We start from the raw sequence: 22,032 nt of genomic DNA, 5'->3' as shown, positions 1-22,032 counted from the left end.
AAATTAATTGTTATAATGTAAAGAGTTGGGCAGTCCTGATTTGTAGGCTTTATTACCAACCTTACTTTGTATAGCTATGTGGCAAAGCTAGTTTTGAACACAGAAGGCCAAATTCTATTTTCTAGAATATCTGCAATACCATTGATTTACGTGGGATTACAGAAAGTGTAAATCAGCGTAGAATTTAGCCCCTGTATTTAAAAGCCTCACTAAAGCTACTGAACCTTCATTTTTTCTGAGTTTTTTGTTTTGGTGCTGTTGACTGTCTGCCATGACGCTGAAGCTAAAGCATCCCATCTGTTTACCACATTAACCAGCTTTACTCAATTATTAAGCTATCACCTTGCATTTGGTGTGTAATATATTAGATTTTAAAACATTTTTTGAGGAGAGAAAAATGACAAAGAGCAAGAAGCAGTAGCTTTCTTAATGCATTAACTGGAAGTTAATGTTTTATATTGTCATTTTATATTGTCTTTTTCTGGTTTTTGTTGGTTTTGGGGGTTGTTTGGGGTTGTTTTGTCCTGGGATCTATTTATAACTGACTGAAGCACTTTTGCAGGTGGTGTTTTTTTGCATGCTAATCCTGCAGAGAAACATTGTGTCCAACAAAGTATGCTGGGTCAGCAAAACCAAGAAACTTGTGCTGGAAAGACAGTATCCACAGGTACATAGCTTGTATGGAGATTTGGCAAAACAAATTATTAACTATTACTGACAGAAATAAATCTAGTATTGTCTGTTAGAAAGTTGTGCATTTTTTTCTTTCCTATAGAACAGATATTCTTCCTTTCGAAGTCAGCGAAAGACTCAGCAACCTAAATATGCATTTAATAAAGTAATTCATTAATCTTTTTCATCTGTGTTCTGCTTTTCCCTTGAAAACAAGATGATCTTTTTGTGTTATTTTCTGTCACTTGTCCAGTCATACACAAATCAAATACATACCTACATATGAGGTGGTTCTACAAGGATTATTTAAAAAATTAACGCTATTACACAGTGGTTTCTGGCATTTTGGTGTTTTATTTTAATGTTCAAAATAGATCAGATTAGTGGGGAAAATCAAATTTTTTCTGATGCTTTCTACAGTGTCTGAGTTCAGCAATGTTATGTGCTTTACATAGAGAGCAAACTGAAGGAGGTACAAAAAGAAGGCAGAACAGACTGGAGTAGACCAGACTTGAACGACGTAGGAAGGAAGGGGAACCCTGAATGAACAGCAGCCCCATGGAAGGCTTTCTTTCCTCCAGAGGACTCTTCCCACAATGGCTATATCAGAGACTTTGATGCATCATTGATTTTTTTTTTTAGTTGGTGTATCACTGTCCAGTCCTATACAATTTTAAAGTTATTTAGAGGGGGTGAAAGCTTATGACATCCTGCAAGTTTGAGTGATTTGATACTTGCAGGTACTAGCATGGTAACCATTAATCTTTTAATAGAGATTTTTAAAGTAAATGGATTGAATTGCATTTGATTTAACCTTGTGCTTAATTATTTAAAAGTGTCTGCCTGTTGCCCCAACTCCATACCTGTTTGAAAGACTGAGAACACAGCAGTTAAAAATGAGCTTCATGTCATTCAGATATTAAATCTAATGTTTTCATTCATTTCTTTTATTCTTAATGAAAATTTTAGAGAAAGTATAAAAACTGTTGCCTTACAGTGGAGGACCTGTAGCCTGACTTGTAGAAATAATGTTGTCTAAAACCAAGGGCTGTCCTCAAAAATGCCATTGCAGAGCCTCCCTTAAGTGGAAATTCCCCTTCTTAGATGCAAGACTTCATGGGTTTGCATAGGCATGAAGGCTTTTCCTCAGGTCACAACTGTCGAGTCAAAAAGAGTCCTTTGAATTGGAGACAGAAATAATTTGGAAGAAGGCATGGAATAGAAGTGCAATATCCCTGAAAGATACATATTAAGTTTCCCAGTGGCCTTCTGGTAGCCAGACAGCCAGAGTGTATTCAAGTCCTTCAGTGTCAGAGTAGTAAAGACATGAATTACTGTAGCGATCTCTGTGTGCAAAGGCAATTGTTGAAACTTTTTGCCAAGTATAAATGGGAAAAAAAGAGTTTTGGTCACTGGTGATACTTGCGTACTCTAGGTGAGGTCAGTAGGACCTCCAGTCTGTGAATTGAGTGGTTGCTTTTTCCTGAACCAAGATGCTAAATAGTCTTCCACCAGTTCTTCCAATTAGCTTTCCCAGTCCACAAGCAAGATCTTGACCGAGTCCGAAGGACCATCAGACAGCTAGTCTGCATCTAGCCCATCTCTATATTTAGACACTGGCTAAGCTGCTTAACTACAGCAATTATTTTGGATGGAGGGAAATACAGAGTTGAGTATCCTTTGCTTACCAGAGGCACTGCAATTACTATTTCTGCACTAAACTGCCTAATGTAAACTTGGGAAAAAAAAAGAAAGTTGTACTGAAGGCTGATACCAAACATAGCTTGCCTGGAAGATGTATTTACGATAAAATTACGCTAGTTGGAAAAAAAGCATTTGTATAAAAATCCCTTCTCAAACAGTTATATCAATGGTTAGAATTGTGTTAACAGTGTAAGAATAATATTGATCTAAATGGACCTTGTTTCAAAGAGCACTGTGTGGTTAATATTCATGAAGGTCTTGGCTTCTAGAATGATACTTTCTGGTGGAGTGCTGAGAAAATATGTGGAGAGACTTTCTTTTAACGAAAAGTGGGATTACTGCCTAATTTTGCAATAGGCAGGTCAGTGTATTTGAGAAGCATAAGCTTATTTTTAAAGCTAGTGTCATGCATTATTTCTACAAATATTTCCTCCTAAACTCAAATTAACCTTTCTTTTGTGGTGCTTTGGCTGCCATTTCTGCACTTTTGCAGAGGTGGCATGTCCATAGCAAAACTTCCGTCTTTTCCTGAACTCACATCATTTGCTACGATTGGTTGGAGAGCGGGTGCCCTACAACTTGGAGTGTAAATTAGCACAGGTAGCAGTCTGCTGAAGTGCTGGCTTTCCTAAAAAGTTTATGCAAATCAATGAATGAGATTTTGAAATAAAGAGAGAGGTACAAGCCAAATGTGAGAGAAAATGGAAGCTGCTTTATGTTGAACATTGTGGCAAGCTGAATAACTGCTGATTTGGAAGAAGTCTTTAACATCAGTATATGGCAAGCATAAGCTGGAAAAATAAGAGCAGACTCTGTCCCCTAAAGGAAAAATACACTTGTTCTGTCATCTGCTGTATTTAAGCTGTACAGTTTGACCTGTAACTAGCATTGAAGTTCAGGGCTAGTTTGGTTAATGATTACAATACTTTACATCATTTTATTGTACTTCTCAGAAGCTCTTAAAAGTGTTTCCTCAAAACCGGCAACAAAAAGATAACCCTGCAGGAAACAAAAAAATAATCTGAGTATTATTAGCGATCTTAACAGTTGAAAAGGTAAAGGTTTTTCTATGTTTAGTGATTGTAGATTGTCGAAAATGGAAGTTCTTAGTGAGTAATAGTACATGCTTCTAGCTTTTGGAGAATAAAAAAGGCTGTAGGGAAACAGAATTTTAAACTTAACCATGTTTCTGCTTTTTCCAGGTTGCACAAACTCTGTAGGCCTTGACTTAACCCTGTGTAAAGGGATCTCTGTATTTGTGCAGGATTTCCATATGTACAGTCGTCCAGTCTGCACAGAATATCTAGAAATTCTGGATATCTCTACAGACTTTGAGCAGAAAGAAAGTTATGGTAGCACCCAGTAGTTTCACTTAATTGGAGGATCAAGAAGGTGCATAGTAGACTTGGGGTTTGATGCTGTAGACGGCAATAAAAGGATCAAAGGCTTATGCCCTGCATAGTTATTACTCCATGAACCTGCTGTAGGTCAAAGAGTTTTGAGAAGCATCAGACCTACTATGTATGAACTGTACAGTTTATACATGATTACTCAGTGAATCTAGCATGTCCTGAAGGCAGTGGATTTACTGCACATGTGCATACCATGAGTATGCACGTATATCTGTCCAGGAGTTCTGGTCATGAAATATGATAGCTCTGTAACTTACAGTGCATGTTACAAAGTGTGTGATATCTGAAAAGAACACCCAGGGTTAAGATAAACTTACTGGAGTTTCCAGTGTTGGTAGTGATTCACAGTTACCTCTTTAAGTCCATAACAATGTATAAATGTATTCGTAATACAAGGCTTTAAAATGGTAAGGAATGGAAACTTCCCTATGGAATTACCTTACTGCAATAGTTCAAGGTCCCAGCATTTACTCTTACATATTCTATTCAGATGTGATTCCCCTCTCAAATTTTTCTTACATTTTTGCCTTCCCAAATTGCCTTTCTGCTTGAGATCTTTGTAGTTGAATTTTCAGTGGTTGAGATTGTTGGGAATTTTTAATTCTTTTTCAGGAAACCTATCCCAGTTTTTGAGAACTGGGAGTATCGGTAGTTGATTTGGGAGTGGGTAATGAGGCTGTTATATGAAATGGTAGCGGTACTATTAACTATACATCAAATCCCTTTTTATGGAGTGTCTGAAAGGTCAGCGTATATCTCTCCTGCTCAATGCAGATTATATTTTACACATTTTACCCTTTTCCTTTTATTTTTTTTACTTAATTAACCTCACATTCTTCTTTACTAAAAATGTTTGTGACATTTACCAATACAAGAAGAAACAGGCAGGAACTGTGATATAACCTTCATAAATTCCATCTTTCAATAAAATATTTGAAAAACTTACTACAGTAGTTCTATTGTGGATTAAAGGCACATAAGTAATACGTGTGATTGGGTATTTAACAATGGTACATCTTCTGTCAAGTCCTCTTTGATTTTATTACGCATTATTGGCATGTTTTATAGCAGTAATTTTTTTAAGACTTCATCTGGTAGGCTTTGGTCTGTATCTCATAAAACCCCAAAATTCTAAATGTTACAGAAACTCTGAAAGATAGCATGACTCTGGTTGAGAGATATGATCAGAGCAGGTGCTCAGAAGAGTTCTGCATCATGGAGTTTAAATCCTGTCCTTGTTAGTTCTTCCAGCTGAATATTGCCAGCATGCTAGTGCAGCTTTTGCAGGGCAGAAGAGGCTTATAAGTGTGTTTGCTCTGAAATGCCATGTAGTTTCTAACCTAGAATGAAACATTCATTTAAGATTAGCTTAAGGGAGGGCAAGGGGCGGGGCATTGCATATCTATATTCAAGCATGTTGCTTCAGGGAGTATTTTTGTTTTGTCCATGAAACTTTTGCAACTCTAAACTTAATTTAGTGGTCATTTAAATACCTAAATATTTTTAGTAAGTTTGTGTATAATAGTATCCTTTGTAAGGATTTTTATTTTTAATACAGTAATTTGTTAGAAAGAAATACTATATATTGTATTACATCTTTGTTATGTTATTATTACAGATAAACACAAATCCCCTTCAGATATAATACGAAGTTTTCAGAAGAAAAGTCAGCTTAGGACCATTGCTCCAAAAGTGGTACCAAAAATGTTAACATCTGGAGTGGTTTCTTGTCTTCAGTCATCTTTATCTGAGCAAAATACACCAATTTCAGCTGCAGGTTCTAAACCACTGGTGGTACCAACCCAAAACTATGCTGTCATGCAGGTGGCTGGTCATGAGGGGACTTTTTCTCTGTTGGCCTTGCCATATGTTGCCCCTGCCCTAACACAGCAAGTCCAGCAGTCAAATGTGGCCTCTTCTGAAAACCTAAAGCTGCCTATCCCTAGGTACCAATCTGTAAGAAATAAATTGCTGAGTGACAAAAAACTGGCACAAGTCTCTGTTTCGGGTGCACATAACGAGATTCCTACCAAAGCATTGATCTCATCACAGACTTCCCCCGTGACTACTTTAACTGAAGACTGTCCCAAAACTCATTCTAGCTCAGATTCAACTGAGCAAGTGATGCTAACAGACCATGACTCAGCTGAAGTTACGGTTGCCGCATTAGTAAATAAAAGCAATTGTGTGGAATCTGGATGTCCTTTAGTGAACAAAACTGAAATTGCTAACGGTAATGTTTCTGGACCATCTGTAGTTAAAGACTCTTTATCCAAGCGGGCAAGTACAATTAATCCCATGAAACTAAGTCTACGCTCTGTGAAGACAGTATCTGAAACCACAGGAGAGTCATTCATAACGTCTGAGAAACTGAAGGAAAAACCCACGAATTCTGCAAATTCTGTTGCTGTCCTGTCACCAGCAGTTTTTGGCAGTACAGTACAGATGACTCCATTGGCACCAAAAGGAAAACTTCCTATTTTGCCTTACTCGCGGATGAAAAATTCAGTGTTCTGTAAATTTAAGCAGAATACTAATGTTACAGATGTGTCTGGTCCTTCACTAAGATCTGAGTGTGAAAAAATACCATCTTTGGCGAAAACCTTTCATGTTCCTACTAAAGCATCTGATAAGCGATTAGCTGTATCATTTATACAAGTCCCCAAACAAACCGTTCGAGAAAGTACCTTCTCTCCATCCAATAAAGTGGATGTCGACAGTCTTAAAAAATTGAACAGTGCAGCCTCTAAAAGAAGAGGCAGGAAGAGAAGAGCCCCAGATGATTTATTGGCTTTTCAGACCAAGCGAAGGAAATGCATCATTAATAAGTTTAGAGAAGGAAGAGAGAGGGTGAAAGTTGATCTTCAGCCACCTGAAGACAAAAAAGCAGAGGCAGTGAAGAAATACCGTAGTATTAGGCCAAAGCCAGTGGTAGTTGTGCAGGCTTTTGCACCACTGACTGCTGCGGCAATAGTAGAGACACCGTCTCCTGAGCAATTAGACCAAGATACTGTTTTAAATAGTTCACTTCCCAATAAATATTTAAGTTACAAGCAGAGTGATGCTACATCAGTTAAATCAAGTGATTTAAGTAGAAGTGCATCTTCAGCTGTACCTAAGCCGTCACATAAATGTCATGTTTGTAACCATATCTTCCAGTTTAAACATCATCTTCAGGACCACATGAACACACATACAAACAAACGGCCTTACAGTTGTCGAATTTGCCGGAAAGCATATATTCATTCTGGAAGCCTGAGCACGCATATGAAACTTCACCACAACGAAGGCAAACCCAAAAAGCTTGTGTGCTGTGAATTCTGTGCTAAAGTTTTTGGCCATGCAAAAGTGTATTTTGGCCACCTCAGAGAAGTGCACAGGGTTGTTATCAGCACAGAGCCCTCTAGTAGCGAGCAACAGCTGCAAGATGCTTTAAAGAAGAGAGACACGAATATAAAAGAGGCAGAAGAAGCAACAGAGAGGTGAGTGTTTTCACTGATTAAACACTAATGAAAATGGGATTTCAGGTTGTCGGTGGAAATTCGTAAACATCACCGTTACGGAAATTGTTGCTTCCCCTGCTCCAAGTGAGATTCCTAATGGTTTAAATATTTTGTTAAGGAATCTAGTCAATCCATTATTAGACCATCCAGCATATTTTAGCTGATTTATTGAATATAAATTATTACTGATACTTGAATATCCAAGGTAATTTTGCATATATTCTACTAATACCTGTTATACTGCCAGTGGAGCTATTTTGGTCAGTTCATTTCTCACAGCTAACGCTTTTTCTGTTAATCCACACTGTCTTCTGTGTCCTGCCCATTTGGGGGTTTTCCCCAGAAGATAAGTGAACCAACTGCAATAAGTGAAAAGCAATTCATATTTCAGTATTAGCTTGTAGTTTATTTACCCTATTAGATACAATTATCCCATTTCCTTCTCTGGAGTGCTGTGAGCTAGTCCATCTTGTGTGTTGATTACTGCTGCTTTTATGATCACTTAGCCAAGTAGAAAAGTTAACATTTACCATATTAAGATGGATAGAACATTGTTTTAACTTTGCATTATGATTTTAAGGTGAAATTTCTTGACACAGTATAAATGCTGGCTTTTTTGTTTGTTCCACTGTTCATTTACTTTTACAGAAGTATGCTTTATTAAGCTCAGGGCTTTAACCTGATGCCTCACTATGATACTACAGTTCAATTTTACACCTTTTGCTTTGCATAGCTCCATTCTCTGAGGCATCAGAAATTTTTAAGGTATCGAACCTAAGAAACAGCAGCGCTTTTCTTTCAGCCTCATTAGCCATTCTACAATGAATCATTCCATTTATCTGTTTTGTTGGGTAATCTGTCTAATGTGTATAGATACGCAGTATTATGTGGTCCTTTTCGTAGACATTGTGAGAAGGTTTCTGTGGAGATTTTCTTTTGATTGGCTTAACTTAAACCAGAGACTTGGTACCTCTGTGTGTATCGGTTTCCTTTATACTGCAGAACTGTCCTAAAACAATGAGAGGGGCTGTCCAATTGTAAATTAGGTTTTTAAACTTTTAAAAACTGTGTTACAAACTTTGGGGCGGGGAGAGAAACTTTGAAGTTTCATTGTTTCCATCTTGGAGTGCGAGGTGGGACATGTGGTTTTGCCTTAAATTGACCTTAGATCACCCAGTGTAAACAAGTTATTTTCTCTTAGTAGTATGCTACAGGTAATATTCATTTTCACTTTTCTAGCACAGAGCTAGAAGTATTTGGATTGCCCTCACTAAATCAGGAACTTAAAAAAATGTTATTAGCCTTTTATTGAAAGGTTAGTGTTGTTAAAAGATTATTTCTACCAAGGCTAATTTTGGAGGCAATTCTTAAACTCAGCAGTGTTGAACAACATTTGGTTTCAGTTGTTTGCTAAGCAGCCTTATTATTATTTTATTTCTCTTTTTTTTTTTTTTTTTCCTGTTCCAAATAAATTAGATACTGTAGCAACAGTGCCTGTTTTTAATTAAAAGAATGTTTCATGAATGTTATCTCTTCTTGGAACTTAGAAGGACAGAAACTGCCATCTCTGTTCTGTGCATGGCTAATACTGAAATAGTCTATTTCCTTTTTTTAACAGGGGAAATAAGTGCAATTTTGAGGACCTATTCCATAACCCAGGAGAAGTCAAATTACAGATCAAATGTGGTCGATGCCAGTTTGTTGCACAGTCTTTTGGTGAAATGAAGTTTCACTTATTGTGCTCTCATGGAGAAGAGATCCAGGGAAGAGTAAAGGAAGGGGTTTTGCAAGGAAATAGAGGAGCTAAGGGGGAACTGATCAAACATGCAACCCACTTCTGGAAACAGTGCAATGAGAGAAGACATTTAGCAAAATGTAGTGCCCGTGAGGAGGAGTTTTATACTTTTCCAAAACTGAAAAGACAGATATACTTTCACCATCAAAATAATGTTGATATGTTATCTAAAAATGAACTGACTCAGTCAGGAAGCGGTGAAGCAGCCAAGGAGATGCAAAATGTAGGTTTTGGTACACAAAGCAAAAAAATAGAAATTTGGTCTAAAGCGGGCTATAACTGCATTTTGTGCAAACAGTTATTTGGAAGAAAAGAGGATCTTTGTAATCATTGGCAGAGTCGTCATAACTGTGAAGACCCTTCCACTTTATGGACAATTTTTAGTTTGTTATCAAAACAAGGAATTATTGAACTTTCTAGTAATGGTGAATATTGAAGCTCGATTCTACAATGCTATGAAAAAGATCAACTACCTTACTAAATTGTTTATGGTTTTCTGCTGTGTTGCTAAACTAACTCAAGAGAAGTGTCACTTCAGAGGTTTGTTTGGTGGGTTTGTTGTTTTGTTTTGTTTTTTTTTTTAAGTTATGCTAACCTTTATTTTGTTGAATAGAAAATGTATTTATCCAGTATCATTCCTGATGGGTACATGCAAGCCAATCACTGTACTTAAAATTCATGCTTAAGGAACTTAGCAGCAGCAAATACTCAATACTAATGGTTAACACCAAGGAAAAAGATTTTCAAGTTAAACTATACTATACACACAGAAATAAATCATTTTATATAAAGTAATCTCAATCTTGAATGAAATTACAAACCAGACTGGAAGTGTAATTTCAGTCCCAGCTGTGCTTCCAGATTTTATGGTAAATAAATATTTCCATGCACTTCTCTGGATCATTTGAATGTGCATACATTCAGCCAGCATTCAGGAGCTTTATAATCTATAATTTAAGAGCTTTTAATTCTTGTTTTCTTGATTCCAGTATCTTCAACCATGTTCATTGCTTGCAGGTTTGTATTGACAGGTCTTTTAGGTGTTATATTCTGTCCTGGGAACAGCAAGAATTTTTGGATTTTAAAAGTGAAAAATCTACGTGTATGGTTTTTTTGCCTGTAGCTCTTCGGGTTGAAGACGAGTTAGTTGCCATCCATGAAGATGGAACCCTCAAAGCTTGACTGCTTTATGAAAAAAACCAAGTTTGTTTTAAAAATAGTAATCTGAGTTGGTTACTCCTGGGAAGTTTGACATTCTGCAATAGTCTGCATGTTTCACAGTGAACTTTTTAGTATATCCCTTGCACCTCCTGTGACAGCAGCACTACTGCTGCCAACACCATCAGCACTCTGCCTTTAACACTCTAGGTGTATAGCTTTTGTACCTCTGCAGTTGACCCAGTCTGTGGCTTTAAAGGGAAATTGTTCCTTCACTTCTAAGTCTATGGTGCAGGTAGTGAGGTTTTTTCACTTGTGTTGCCAGATGTACTGTACTAGAGGAATTGCATGCGGCACCTTAACCTTCCAATATCAGGAGCTAGTAACAGTTACGTTGTGCAAAGCTGTAGCAGCCTGTAGTGCAGGAGTAGTGCATTCTGTGTCCCCCTGCTACAGAGCAGGCATGGTAGGTGACCATTTCAGCACATATCCAAGGGGGCAAGTCAGTTCAGGCTGTAAGGAGATGGAGTTCTGGAGCTCAGTTTTGATGAAAAGGTCACTGAAGCCATTGAATCTCATTTGAAACTGGTGTTTAAACTGCTGTTACTTAAAGCCTTATGTACCTCTGAATTATTTTGGGAGCAATAATGGAGACAGTGTAAGAAATCACTGTATCACTGTTCAACAGAAGTCAGAGCACATCAGAGGGCAAACTGAAAAATGTACAGTCTCTACAGTACTACTCTATTCATTTCTTGTGGTCAAACTGTAATTGAGGGATTGCAATGATAAAAGAGTCATTCCTAAAATGTCCTGGGTCGCCTCTTACTGTTTTGCAAAAATTGTGGTGATGAGAACATGAGAAGAGATCTAAAAGTATTGGGTTTTCTGAGTGGCATTCCAGAAGCTGTTGCAATATTTTGTGTATGTGTTTTGTTTCTCAACAGTAAAGGCAATTTTGATGAGGTAATAGTTTTGAGTGTAATTTCTTGTTCTATGGTGCTTTGCCCTGGAGTTGACCTATAAGACTGGAGCCAGGAAAAATAAAAGACAAAAGGAAAATGCTCATAGAACTGTGCAGGTGCTTGGTAAGGTGGAAGAATCCCTGTGGGTTTTCAAAACTTACTTCCTACTATCTGTTGCTATAAATACATATTTGTGGTTGTTTCTTTGCTTTTGTATGTTACTTTTGTATGCTGAACTACTTCAAAAATACTACTTGTTCTTACTCTTGACACACCCATCTTTTAATGCATACAATATATTCATATTTATTTTCATTGGGTAGATGGAAGAGAATGTATGGCGTATTTGGAAAGGAATAGCTAATTTTAAAGTCAGTATTTCATGTCAAACTGAGGCTATATAACTTAGGAGAGTGTGCTTGCATTTAGAAGCATTTTTTCCCCCCAACTTAATCCTTAAACTTTCAAAATCAAACAGCTTGGTGTTTTCCCCAAAACAGAAATGTGAGAACAATCCCTCCTTCACATAGTTACAATATATCAAAGGGAAGTTCATTCCCAGCATAAAGCATGCATTTTAAGAGCTGGGCAAAAAAATTTAAAAAGGTTTGGTCATGTTCATTATGTAGAATGGACATTAAATCACCTTTCCTTGCAAAATCACCCATCCCTTGGTATAGTTTAAAATGAGCTGAAAAGAATGCAGCTCTGAGACGGAGTCCCTCCTGTTCAGGAACAGCACCAATGATGGCAGAGTTGTCCTTCAAAAATATTTTCAAAAAGTGTTTGTTAAAAATGGTGGTGCATCAGAGCCAGTAATGTAGATGAAGTTTTGGTGGTGCTTATCAGGCAAGAAGAGTTGCTCTCTTTCATTTCATGTAAAAGGAGGGGGAGGTGCAATGATGATGGGAGGAAGGAGGTTTGGGATAAGGGAGTGGGTCGCATTTTTTTTTTTAAATGGAAATTTTCATGTACAGTCTTTCCATCATATTTTTGTGCTTCTTTCCCTTTCTCTAGTCCAGGCCAAATGGGTAGACCGGTCTCAGCTTTCAGCAATTTAAAGCCTGAAAACATGTTTTAAAGCATGGTTCTAAGCCACTTCTCAGTGTCCTCATAAATGTTTAAAATTAGAAGCCTTTTTTTCTGAGCCTGAAAGCATTCTTATGTTTCAGGCTATTATGATTAAGGTAGATTATGAAAGGTTGGGATTTTTGAAAATAGCTTTGCATTAAATACAGATGTGTCCTTTGTTTAAAATGTGTTTGTTTTGCATTTGTGTTCATTTTGATAACATGTGGAGGTACAAACTTATTTACAGCAACATAAATAGTGTGTGTTTGCTGTTCAGTGAAAGGGTTGTTATGAATGCAGTTTGCTGTTTACCTTGAAGCTGGACAAGTTAACATCTGGTTTTGCACATAAATTATATTTTTAAATTGTTAGAACGAATGTTATTGGTTTTGTAGCTGTAGTTTTGTTCCCCTCTGATTTTTCATTAAATGTCTGTTTCAGCTTCACTGTTCAACTTTAAAGCTGTTCCTCACATGGAAAGTTGTTTCTTCATCATCACACCATAAATAATCAAAGCTGGAGAAGTTCCATCACTTCTCTGGCTTGCAGAGTATTGCCCTTCTCCAGCTGCAGAGCTACAGTTTCCTATGGCTAACTTGACATAGTTGCTGGCAGTAAATGTTTTACTTCATTTTTTTATTAGAATTTAGATCTCTGCTGTTTAGTTCCATCAGAGTTTCTGTCATACCTCATTAGATACTTATTTTATCTACTATTCACTAAGCTCTTTAGAGAAAGTGTCATAAGAAGGATGAACAGGTATTTAAGAGAGCAGATTTCAACCCTAACTTTGTGCAGATGATGCTGACGTTTGAGAACCACCAGCTTATCTAGGCTCAGCCGTGTAGTGTATTATATTTCTACAACACATCCACCTACATGCGCATCTATTTTGGAACGAAATGTATACTTCAAATTCAGCTGTCAGTTATTATTATCAAACCTGTACAATGTAGGTTTGTGATTATTATGCATAAAGATTAAAATGCTATTAACTGTAGTAGGTTTACTTGTCAAATTCCTTATAGCTCTGAAAAATGAAAATCTCTGCGTGCTGAGTATGACACAGAAAAAATGTGGTCTCATGAAGAAAATTCCGATGGCTTGAAGGCTGTCCTCATTTCAGTGTGTGCTTTTATAGCTGATCTGTCACATTGTAGGATTTTCTCCATGTTTTATTAAATTGCCATATTTTTTCTTGGTTAGGAGTTCTGAAGAAGACCTGAGCCTGCAAGCAAGTTTCAGGAAAAAATGCGTTTACTTCCTTTCTCTGTACAGGCAGACATGTCCATGGAATCAAAATAGTCTTGGTGGCCTTACATACACATGCACGATGAGGGGCAACGTGCAAGATTTGGGCTTCAGTGTATGTATGACTTTATGTGGCTGACTGTTCTGCAGTTCCAAAGTAGAAACTGCAAATTTGGGTATAAAAATAACTTGGTTTTCAGACTTGAGTGAATTTCTAATACCTTATTGACAAACCTTCAAGAAATCCTAAAAATGGCAGTAGCATACTTCTCTGCTTGTGCTTTGTTTGACAATTTTATTGACGTAGTAGTACCAGCAGTGTTCTGGAATAGGGTAGGTCTGGTGCTGTCGAGTACAAAGGAAGCTTTCTCCCTTCCACTTTTTCTCGCATTTTATTGACTTTCCCCTCTAAGCATTAGAAATGATGGGATGAATTATGATATCTGCTGCTGACAAATCCAGAAACATTATTCTGAATTTATTTTGCAGAAACTTCCATTTTTAATCTAGAATAACAGATGAAATCGGTGAAAAGAAAATTCTACTGGAGAGAGATACATAAGCAAACTGTCCCATATGTGGATTTCTCTGCACAATTACACTGCTGTAGATGAAATTTATAGATGATGTGTCTTCTACTGGTAGGTACAAACAGTTTGTTCTTAACCAGAGTTATTTAGAGTGACCAAGGGAAGTAAGAATGAAAAAATGTCCATACCTTTTCTTTAACTTGAATTTTGTTAAATATTTCTACTGTTGTGCCAGTCCAGATCATGGTCCAAGGCGTGTGGATACTCAAACACTTTCTAGGGGACTTACAGCATAACTCAGTGGAGGAAAGGGGAAGAAATATGCAAAGGAAGTAGTGATGATGAAGGTTGGCACAATGTATTGAACGTAAGGTCAAGCTTCAGTATGACTAGCGTTTGATGGTCTGTATAGGTGGAAGTGTCCTGTAGCCTTAGTCTGAGCTTCTCTCTTCCACCCCCCATGGTTACATGGTTCCAGAGTCTGCTCCCACTGGAGGTACGTCTGTCTGGAGCACCCTCAGCTTCCTGGGGCATGAGTTCTTCCAAATGACATAGCTGACTTGGTGAATGTCCTCTTCTTTTGGTGTCTCAGTTAAACGCTTGTCGTTAGGTGAGCCACATGCTGGCTGCTGAGACCAGCTGCTGCCAGATGTGAAATTTGGTCTTTCAGTTTTCTGAGGAAAGCATCTTTTAGCTTTAGTCCATAAAGGTGAAATCAAATGCTGCACCTGTACTTAGCAAAATAGGAAAATGGCTCACTCGGTTTCCTGCAGATACAACGCTGATAAGTAGTAGGAAAAGTAGTGAACTGTTGTAAAAGACTAGAATGTCCCATCACCTAGTTAGAATCATAGAATAGAATCACAGAAGTTCCATAAAAGTGTCTCACGCAGATGTGATGGTATAAAGCAGCAATTCAGAGACATTGTGACTGAGATTCTTCTTTCTTCTTTTGTTTTCCTCTTTCTCCTTTTTACTTTTGCTTTTTCTATTTCTTGTCCTAGCCACCCTACCTTTTCAGCATCCTCTGTGAGCTGTTCTGGCTGCATGCAATTTATAAATGTCTGATTCAACAAAGTCAGCATTGTGTCTGGCATCTTTGCTACTAGCCAAAAGCCTGGGATTGAGTAGTTGTGAATACTATTTAGTGAATGTTTCACAAAAACGTTGGTTGCAGAGGACCCCAGAGGTCAGCCAGGCCAGCCTCCCACCAGAAACAGGGCTTAGCACCAGCCTGGGAGCAGAGCAATGTTTGGCTTTTTGGAAACCATTTCGGTTGCTGTTCCCACTGGTCCATCACCAGTGGTGGAGTCGCAAGCACAAACAAGGCTTCAGTATGGTAGCCGGTACTTGTCAGCACTGTCGTAAGCAATTATAGGACATTTGTAAAGAAAGCACAAAACTTGGGACAAAAAAAATCCCCCCAAACCCAAATAAAGTTATGGTTTCAGCTGGTGATCCTTCAGTAGTAAGAACTTTTGGCACAAAACCCTGTTGTTTTTGTTGTTGCAGACCGTGGCCAAGCCGCTTGTCTACCTGCGCGAAGCAGGTTACAGTCCTTTGACTACTCTGCTTTTTCTGGGACTTCAGGCTGTGTGCCTTTCACATGCAATGAATATACTACTTTTTTCTACAGTTGATTTAGGGCAAAAATAAAGCATTTTATTTCCTGTATGCTAAGTAATTTTGTGCAGCATCAGGTTTAATCTGACTTTTGAATGTACACCCGATCAAGGAGATCAATATACCTTCCTATTGCTAGAAGCAATAAATGACACAGTGAGGGAGGAAAGCAATAAATATCCCTGTGACCATAGCTTTGAAGCAATGCAGTTGCTTTCCACTGGAAGTTTAATTTCTTCATGTTTTTAGTTAAAAGCTTTTATTAATTTTAACTGAAGTAAATACACTTCTATACTTTGCTATTCAAATAAATCCTTTTTCAGCTCTGAGTCCTTGGAGTTTGAATCTTGTCCAGCCATTTTCTGCTATCTGCCAGTTCCTTGCTAAGTGCAAACCTGACACTCTTGCCAATAAATCCACCTTCATGCCATTTAAAGTCATCTGCCGTCTTTTCTCTGGAGCTAATCAAAGTTTGCAAGAAGACATATTTTTAAAGGGAACGAGCTCTAGAATTCAGGCCATTTAAATGGTGCAATTTAATTAAAAGAAATTGCAGCAAACTATAAAATAGAGAAGTGGTACAAATTGTTTGAAAGCTCACGTATTTTTATTCTCTTTTATGAATAATTGGAGAGGAAGTTTTCCAGGGAAGAATTTGGGGGTTTATGCTGTTTTACGTGCTGCTCTCCTAATCTACTTTTTTAGACTTCCTGAGTACAGCACAGCAGAGGCCAGCCATGCTTCATAAGTCAATTGCAGCCTGTTAAACTCAAAGCACCATTTTATTTTTACCTTCTGAGACAGCTGGGCTGATAAATGGATGGGATACCGGCACTCCAGGAGACAGCCACAATGTCTGCACAGGTTAATAGTCTCGTGTCTTTCAAGAACAGCATTTCCAGTGTCTGTACATGCATGCATGCATGATCACACACAAAATTATAAAAGGATTAAGTCTGTGGAACATTTTTAACATGTGTGTTAGTGTCACACTGTACAGTGGATTCCAGTTACTTTTCTTTTATTAAAATGCAGTAACAATGTCATTATTATAGTGCTAATATATCTATGACTGATCTGAACCCTGAAATACACAGTGGCCACCTGAGTTCTTCCAGGAAATTGGATTAATTGTTGAATTGTTGGAATTTCTTTTTAAAAACGTGCTACTCCTGCTGGTTAACACCACATGTAGGGTTTAAACGATATTTCTGAGTGATTTATTGGTCCAGCAGAAAAGTCTGGTGCTAAACCTTTCCACTGGGATTTGCTTACATTAGGAAGCAATGCAGGTGGCAGTCTATTTCAACACAGAATGGATTTTTTCCCCTTTCTTTCTGATAAATGAAGTGCTTATGTAAGGTGAGAGGTTGAAAAAAATGAGAAGCCTGAAGCCCTTGGAGGCTCCATCTGAAAGCTCCACACGCGGGCAGAGGAATGCAGGGTAAATCTGATGCAGTTTCTGTACCTGCTCGCCTCAAGGATGGTGGGAGCCTCCCGGCTGCGCCTCAGCCAGCCGTCCTGGGGACGCTGCTCAGGAAAAGCTCCTCATTGCAGCCAAGAGTTCGCATTTAGAAACATTTAGCATCGTGTGCAGCACAAGAGGGTGTTATGACACCAAACGTGTTTCATCCATCACTTGATAGTAAGTCATTCCCATATCTTCATGGTAGGCGTCCTTTATTCTTTGAGCTTTTGCCTTGTGTTTTCATCTTGTGTGTAACATATAGGATCTGGACTGGAATTCGTGCTCAACAAGTTCTCTATTCTGAAGCTTTATCATATGCGAGACCACTCCCTTGTACGTATCGTCTTTCTCCCAAATGATTCTTTTGGTATCATTTAATGACAAACACTTGATAGTTTTTACTGTCAAGTATTACAGGTAAATCTAGCAGTGTCATATTCTTAAATTATTGTAGCGCTTGATTAAATTAGCCCTTTTAAAAGGGATCCAGGTTCACTAATAGTGTTTCCTGCAATGCGCATCCCTAGAGAAAACTGAGATCTGACTTTTATAGTCAGAACCAATTAGGCTCATCCTTTCCCCCCCCCCCCCCTTCTCTCTGCAGCGTTCAGATGAATCACATTTTTCAGGCACAGTTCAAGCAGACTGTCAGGTCTCCGGGGCTCTCTGCCTCCTGGGCTCCGCATTCCTACTGTCAGCTGTGAAAAATAATTCCCCTTTTGCAGTTGTGTCCAAGGAAAGTAAGATGATAAATCCACAAGTTAAATTTAAGAGGAGGGAAGTGCATTATTGTTTACTCAGCATTGAATAAGGTTTTGTTCTAGGAGATATGGCTGCTGTGGGGCATGGGAAGGTGTTCTTGGGTTTAAAGCTTTCTAGCTCATGAAGTTGTTAGGATTCATTGTCACTTAAAAGAAAATTTAGGGGTTTGTTCTTAGTCAAAATCCTGGGAGTACCCTAGATGTGGCAGTGGTTTTGAAAAACACTAGGCTGGAAAAAAAAAATAAAAGGAAGAAGAGAGTGAACTGTAAATACAGTGTAATGAAGCCTCGAGGAAAAAATCAACAAAAAATCCCCAACGTGTGCAGGCTGAGTGCAAATAACTTCTTTCAGATAAATGATAGAGTAGACTTGCTGTTCAACTGCTCTGATGAAACTGCAGTATAATTAAGAAGAACTTTCGAACCAGAAGAAAATGTTAGATCTTTTAGCTTTGGAGGACTGAGAAGAGAAGTCCTGCCCGAGGTAGGGGAGAGGTGCAGGTACAGTCACTCACTTGGAATCGTTGCTCAGTTCTTTGTGCAGCATTTGTCTGCAATATTATTTTCTTTGCTGTAATGCCATAGTAGAGCTTTGCTGTGGAGAAGAGATGCTAGAACTTTAATCACTGCTAAGTCTGCAAAGCGATTGAATCTTCAGTTTACAGCGACAGAAGTCTCCTGTTTAAAAAAAAAAATAAAATTTTTAAAAAAAGGAGCCATTATAATGAACCCTTAAGTCTCTTGCCATTCACCTTTTCACCTTTCAAGTTTCCTGCCCCTCATTATATCACTGTTAGATTTAATACACATCAGTATCAATTCAGCACAGCCGTCTAGCATCCTTGCTCTGTACAGGCAAACCCTGTCACTATTCTAATAAACCTTTAAATGTATCCAAATCCTTCTCAAGGCTTTCAGACAACACAGCAAATAGTGCTTTGCCCGCTGTCACATGGAAGTGATTAGTTTATTTCTAAATGCCAAGCTTCTGAGAAATAAAGCAGCATGGTAAATGCAGCTACCTTCCTTCTTTAACTTGGTTTTAATAGCTTGCTGTACTAATGGCCAGAATTGTAATTGGGTGGGAGAACTTTGAGCTGCTCCATATTTCAACCGGTGGAATATTAATATTATATATTGGAAACATTTTCATAGACCACAAAAGGCTAATGTGTCTCAGGAGCGAGATTCGTTCAGGAGGGGCCAAGGTCGCCATGCATCTCGGCTTGCCTGCTCCCAGGTAAGCCAAGCGCAGAGCCAGGCGTGTCGGGTCCCGTGCCTTGCGGTCCCCTGTGCCAGCCTCCGCGTTTCCCCCATAACAGCGTGCTGTAGCCGCTCAGGACTCGATTTGCTCTGCTGCTCAGCTGGCACCGGGTCGCAGCGTGGGCAGAGGCTGTGGTGCTGCCTCCAGCCAGAGGACCCTCCGGGAGGAGCTGCCTACAGAGGGATGCACGGAGGCAGGTGCCCAGCAGGCGATTAGAGCAGATCCTGCAAAGACTTAATTTTTAGACACTTTGGGTATTTCTGTGGCAGTGAATAGTATTCTCATTGCAAGCCTCTGCAGGACCGATGGCCGTGATGTGACGTCTGTGACACCCAGCCCCTTCTGGCATGTGGTGGTTGCCCGTTAGCCAACAGCCGTGGCACTGGGCGAGCGTATGTGAGCATATGATGAAAAGGGAGAACTAATTTGAATTACGAGCAGTGTATCTTATCTCTTCTAATTAATTAATGAGAAAATTGTGCGTGTAACAAGAAAAATCCTGTTCCTTGTGCTGATTACAGCAATCCAAACAATAAGTCAAGAAATCCCAGAACAAGAACCCTACTTGGACTTCCGTGACTGTCCTCACTGGTAGGTTATTATCCTGCGAGAATTAGTAATTATGGGATGAAGAGTGAAGTTCTGTGAAGAAGCCTGAACTGAGACAGAGGAAAACCAAGAAGTATTTTTACTTACTTAGTTACAAAGAAAGAGGTTAATCGCTGTATGCAATTACAATACAAGATGGAATAAATTGGTCTGAACTCAGCCACTAAATTGCAGTTTGCAGAATGTACCAAACCAGGGCAATAAAAGCTGGAGAGGAGTTGAAGAAATTCAAAAGTATTTCCAGTGCTGGATATTTGGTAAGAACGAAGGCAAATAAAGATAACTGAAAAGGTAAATAATTTTTTTTATATCTGCCAAAGTCACTGCAAGGGATTAAAAGGAAAGGGTATTTGGTTCCTCATCTCAAGTTAAATTCACTGGGGAGCTTTTCCTCCCCTCCCGTTTGCTCTTTCACACACGGTCGCATCCCCCATGCAAAGACTCCGCACAGGTATGCAATGCACAGGCTGACTGCACTCGTGCTGAGGCAGAAAGCAGAAAAAAATCCTGTATTGTCATTTTCTTTATTGTAGCCTGTGAAAAATCTCAGATAGTCTCTGTAAAGAACAGCAGTTTCCAATGCTAAGTAGAAATTACTGATTGAAGAATGACTGGCCGTGGATGGCCACAGAGTGATTTCTTTCTCATACACTTAAAAAGTGCATTGTTGGCTTTAGATTTTTCTCCCTCATGCAGTTTTCCTACCTGTAGCATTGGTTAGTGATTGATGTTTTAGAGACAGTCTGGGAAAAGTAATTAAGACAAGCAGGTCTGGAAGTACTTTCAGGGATTTCAAATAGAGAAAGATTGAAATACACTTTGAGAAATAGCCTTGAAGATGTAATAGCAGTTTGGTTTTCAGGTGTGCTGTGGCAAACAGTATTTTTTGTTGTCCTTCTAGCTGTATCTCCTTCCTGTCTGTGTGCAGCAGTCCTTTACAGCAAAATCCCTTCTAGTCATTCAATGTATAAGAAACTTTAAAAAAACATTAGAAATGAACAAACAAAAACCCAGGTGGTTTTTTACCAAGTGGTAAAGCTGAGCATCAAGGTTGACTGAAGTGCACCCACGGACGTACAGTGGAATCCCTTTTGCTTTGGGGAGACGTGTGTCCAGGGAAGAGGAGAGGTACCAGCACACGGAGCCTACCGCTGTTATCTCAGCATTTCCCATCGCAGCTGAGCCGCAGCCTTCCCAGGCACCGCGTTACCACCACCAGAGCTGTTTGCAGGCTCCGTCAGTGTCCGAATAAGAAAAACGTGGCTCGTTGCGGGGAACAAAATACTCTTTATCCAATATGAAATGGTTTGCTAGTGAAATCTGATACAGGCTTCACGTTCAAATAATCTACGTAAAGTTCAGTTTGCTGCACTTTGATACATGAGCACTCGAAGCGCTTTCGTTAATGAGCGGGAGCAGGGAGCGCGCAGCCCTCTCCTTTGCCCCTCAGCCCTGGGGTGCCAGTGGCAAAGGGGGGAAGGATTTTGGAGACGGTGGCAGGTTGGGAAGAGCAGCCCGTCGCTTTCACTGCCCAGCAGTAAGGGTGGCTTACAGACTCGGCCAAGTTTCAGAGACAGTACAAGTGTTCACGTGGTTTTATTTTGTTGTCTCCCATTCTCGGCGTTAGGTGCGAGTGCCCTGAGCTGGCGCTCGAGAAGAGACCGCCTGCCCCTGCAAAGCGCTCTGCCGCTGCCGGGCGGGAGGGTTACGGCAGCTCCCACGGGGAAAATGGGGCTGTTTCAGTGCCTTGTAGAAGAAAGCCTGAGTGATCGTGGGTGAGGCTCAGAGCAATAGGAATAAACTTCTCAGGTCGTAAAGTTTGATCTCCTTCCTTACTGCCTTATTGTTCTGGAAGCTCGTAATCATCTTGTGAGCTAATAGGCCTCCTCTTCCGCTGTCAGAGCCAAATAACAAGTCCCCATGTGAAAGCTACAGTTCCACTTAGGTGTCTCCAGGTGCATGATGTCGAACTGGTGCAATTAAATTTACTCAATTTCTAATATTTCAACCCGCAAAGTCATCTAAATCTCATACATAATATTCCAGTATTCCCATCACCCTTACAATACCAACTAACTCTGCCAGACCCACAGATTTCCTTAGGATTCTCCTACCTGGTTAATAAAAAATATTAAATAACTCGAAATGCTGAGCCTTCAAAAATGGTAGTACCCATCTTTAATTGACAGCTGCCATCTCAACACAGCCCACCGTCGTCTTCCTCTTGGCCAGCTTCTGCCCACGAC

At 39.2% G+C, this 22,032-nt stretch overlaps 1 protein-coding gene across 12 annotated transcripts in view; it reads left to right on the top strand.

Annotated features, from left to right (window-relative positions):
- The window catches only part of ZNF438 (zinc finger protein 438), a 55,177-nt gene extending 43,963 nt beyond the window's left edge, over positions 1-11,214 (top strand). For 9 of the 12 annotated variants that reach the window (XM_030009047.1, XM_030009043.1, XM_030009042.1 and 6 more), the window contains 3 exons: positions 563-667; positions 5,407-7,270; positions 8,910-11,214. In XM_030009047.1, the coding sequence (XP_029864907.1) occupies positions 563-667; positions 5,407-7,270; positions 8,910-9,522 (2,582 nt within the window). In that variant the 3' untranslated portion in view covers positions 9,523-11,214. Of the gene's footprint in view, positions 1-562; positions 668-1,564; positions 4,533-5,406; positions 7,271-8,909 lie in introns of those variants that run through there. The other 3 variants (XM_030009052.1, XM_030009053.2, XM_041122323.1) reach the window with 2 other exon arrangements.
- Positions 11,215-22,032: the final 10,818 nt, after the last annotated feature.

This window comes from Aquila chrysaetos, chromosome 3, assembly GCF_900496995.4.
Source record: "Aquila chrysaetos chrysaetos chromosome 3, bAquChr1.4, whole genome shotgun sequence".
In the NCBI taxonomy this organism is placed as follows: Eukaryota; Metazoa; Chordata; class Aves; order Accipitriformes; family Accipitridae; genus Aquila; species Aquila chrysaetos.
Note: the sequence above shows the minus strand (reverse complement) of the source record. Positions and strands in the feature narration are given on the sequence as shown.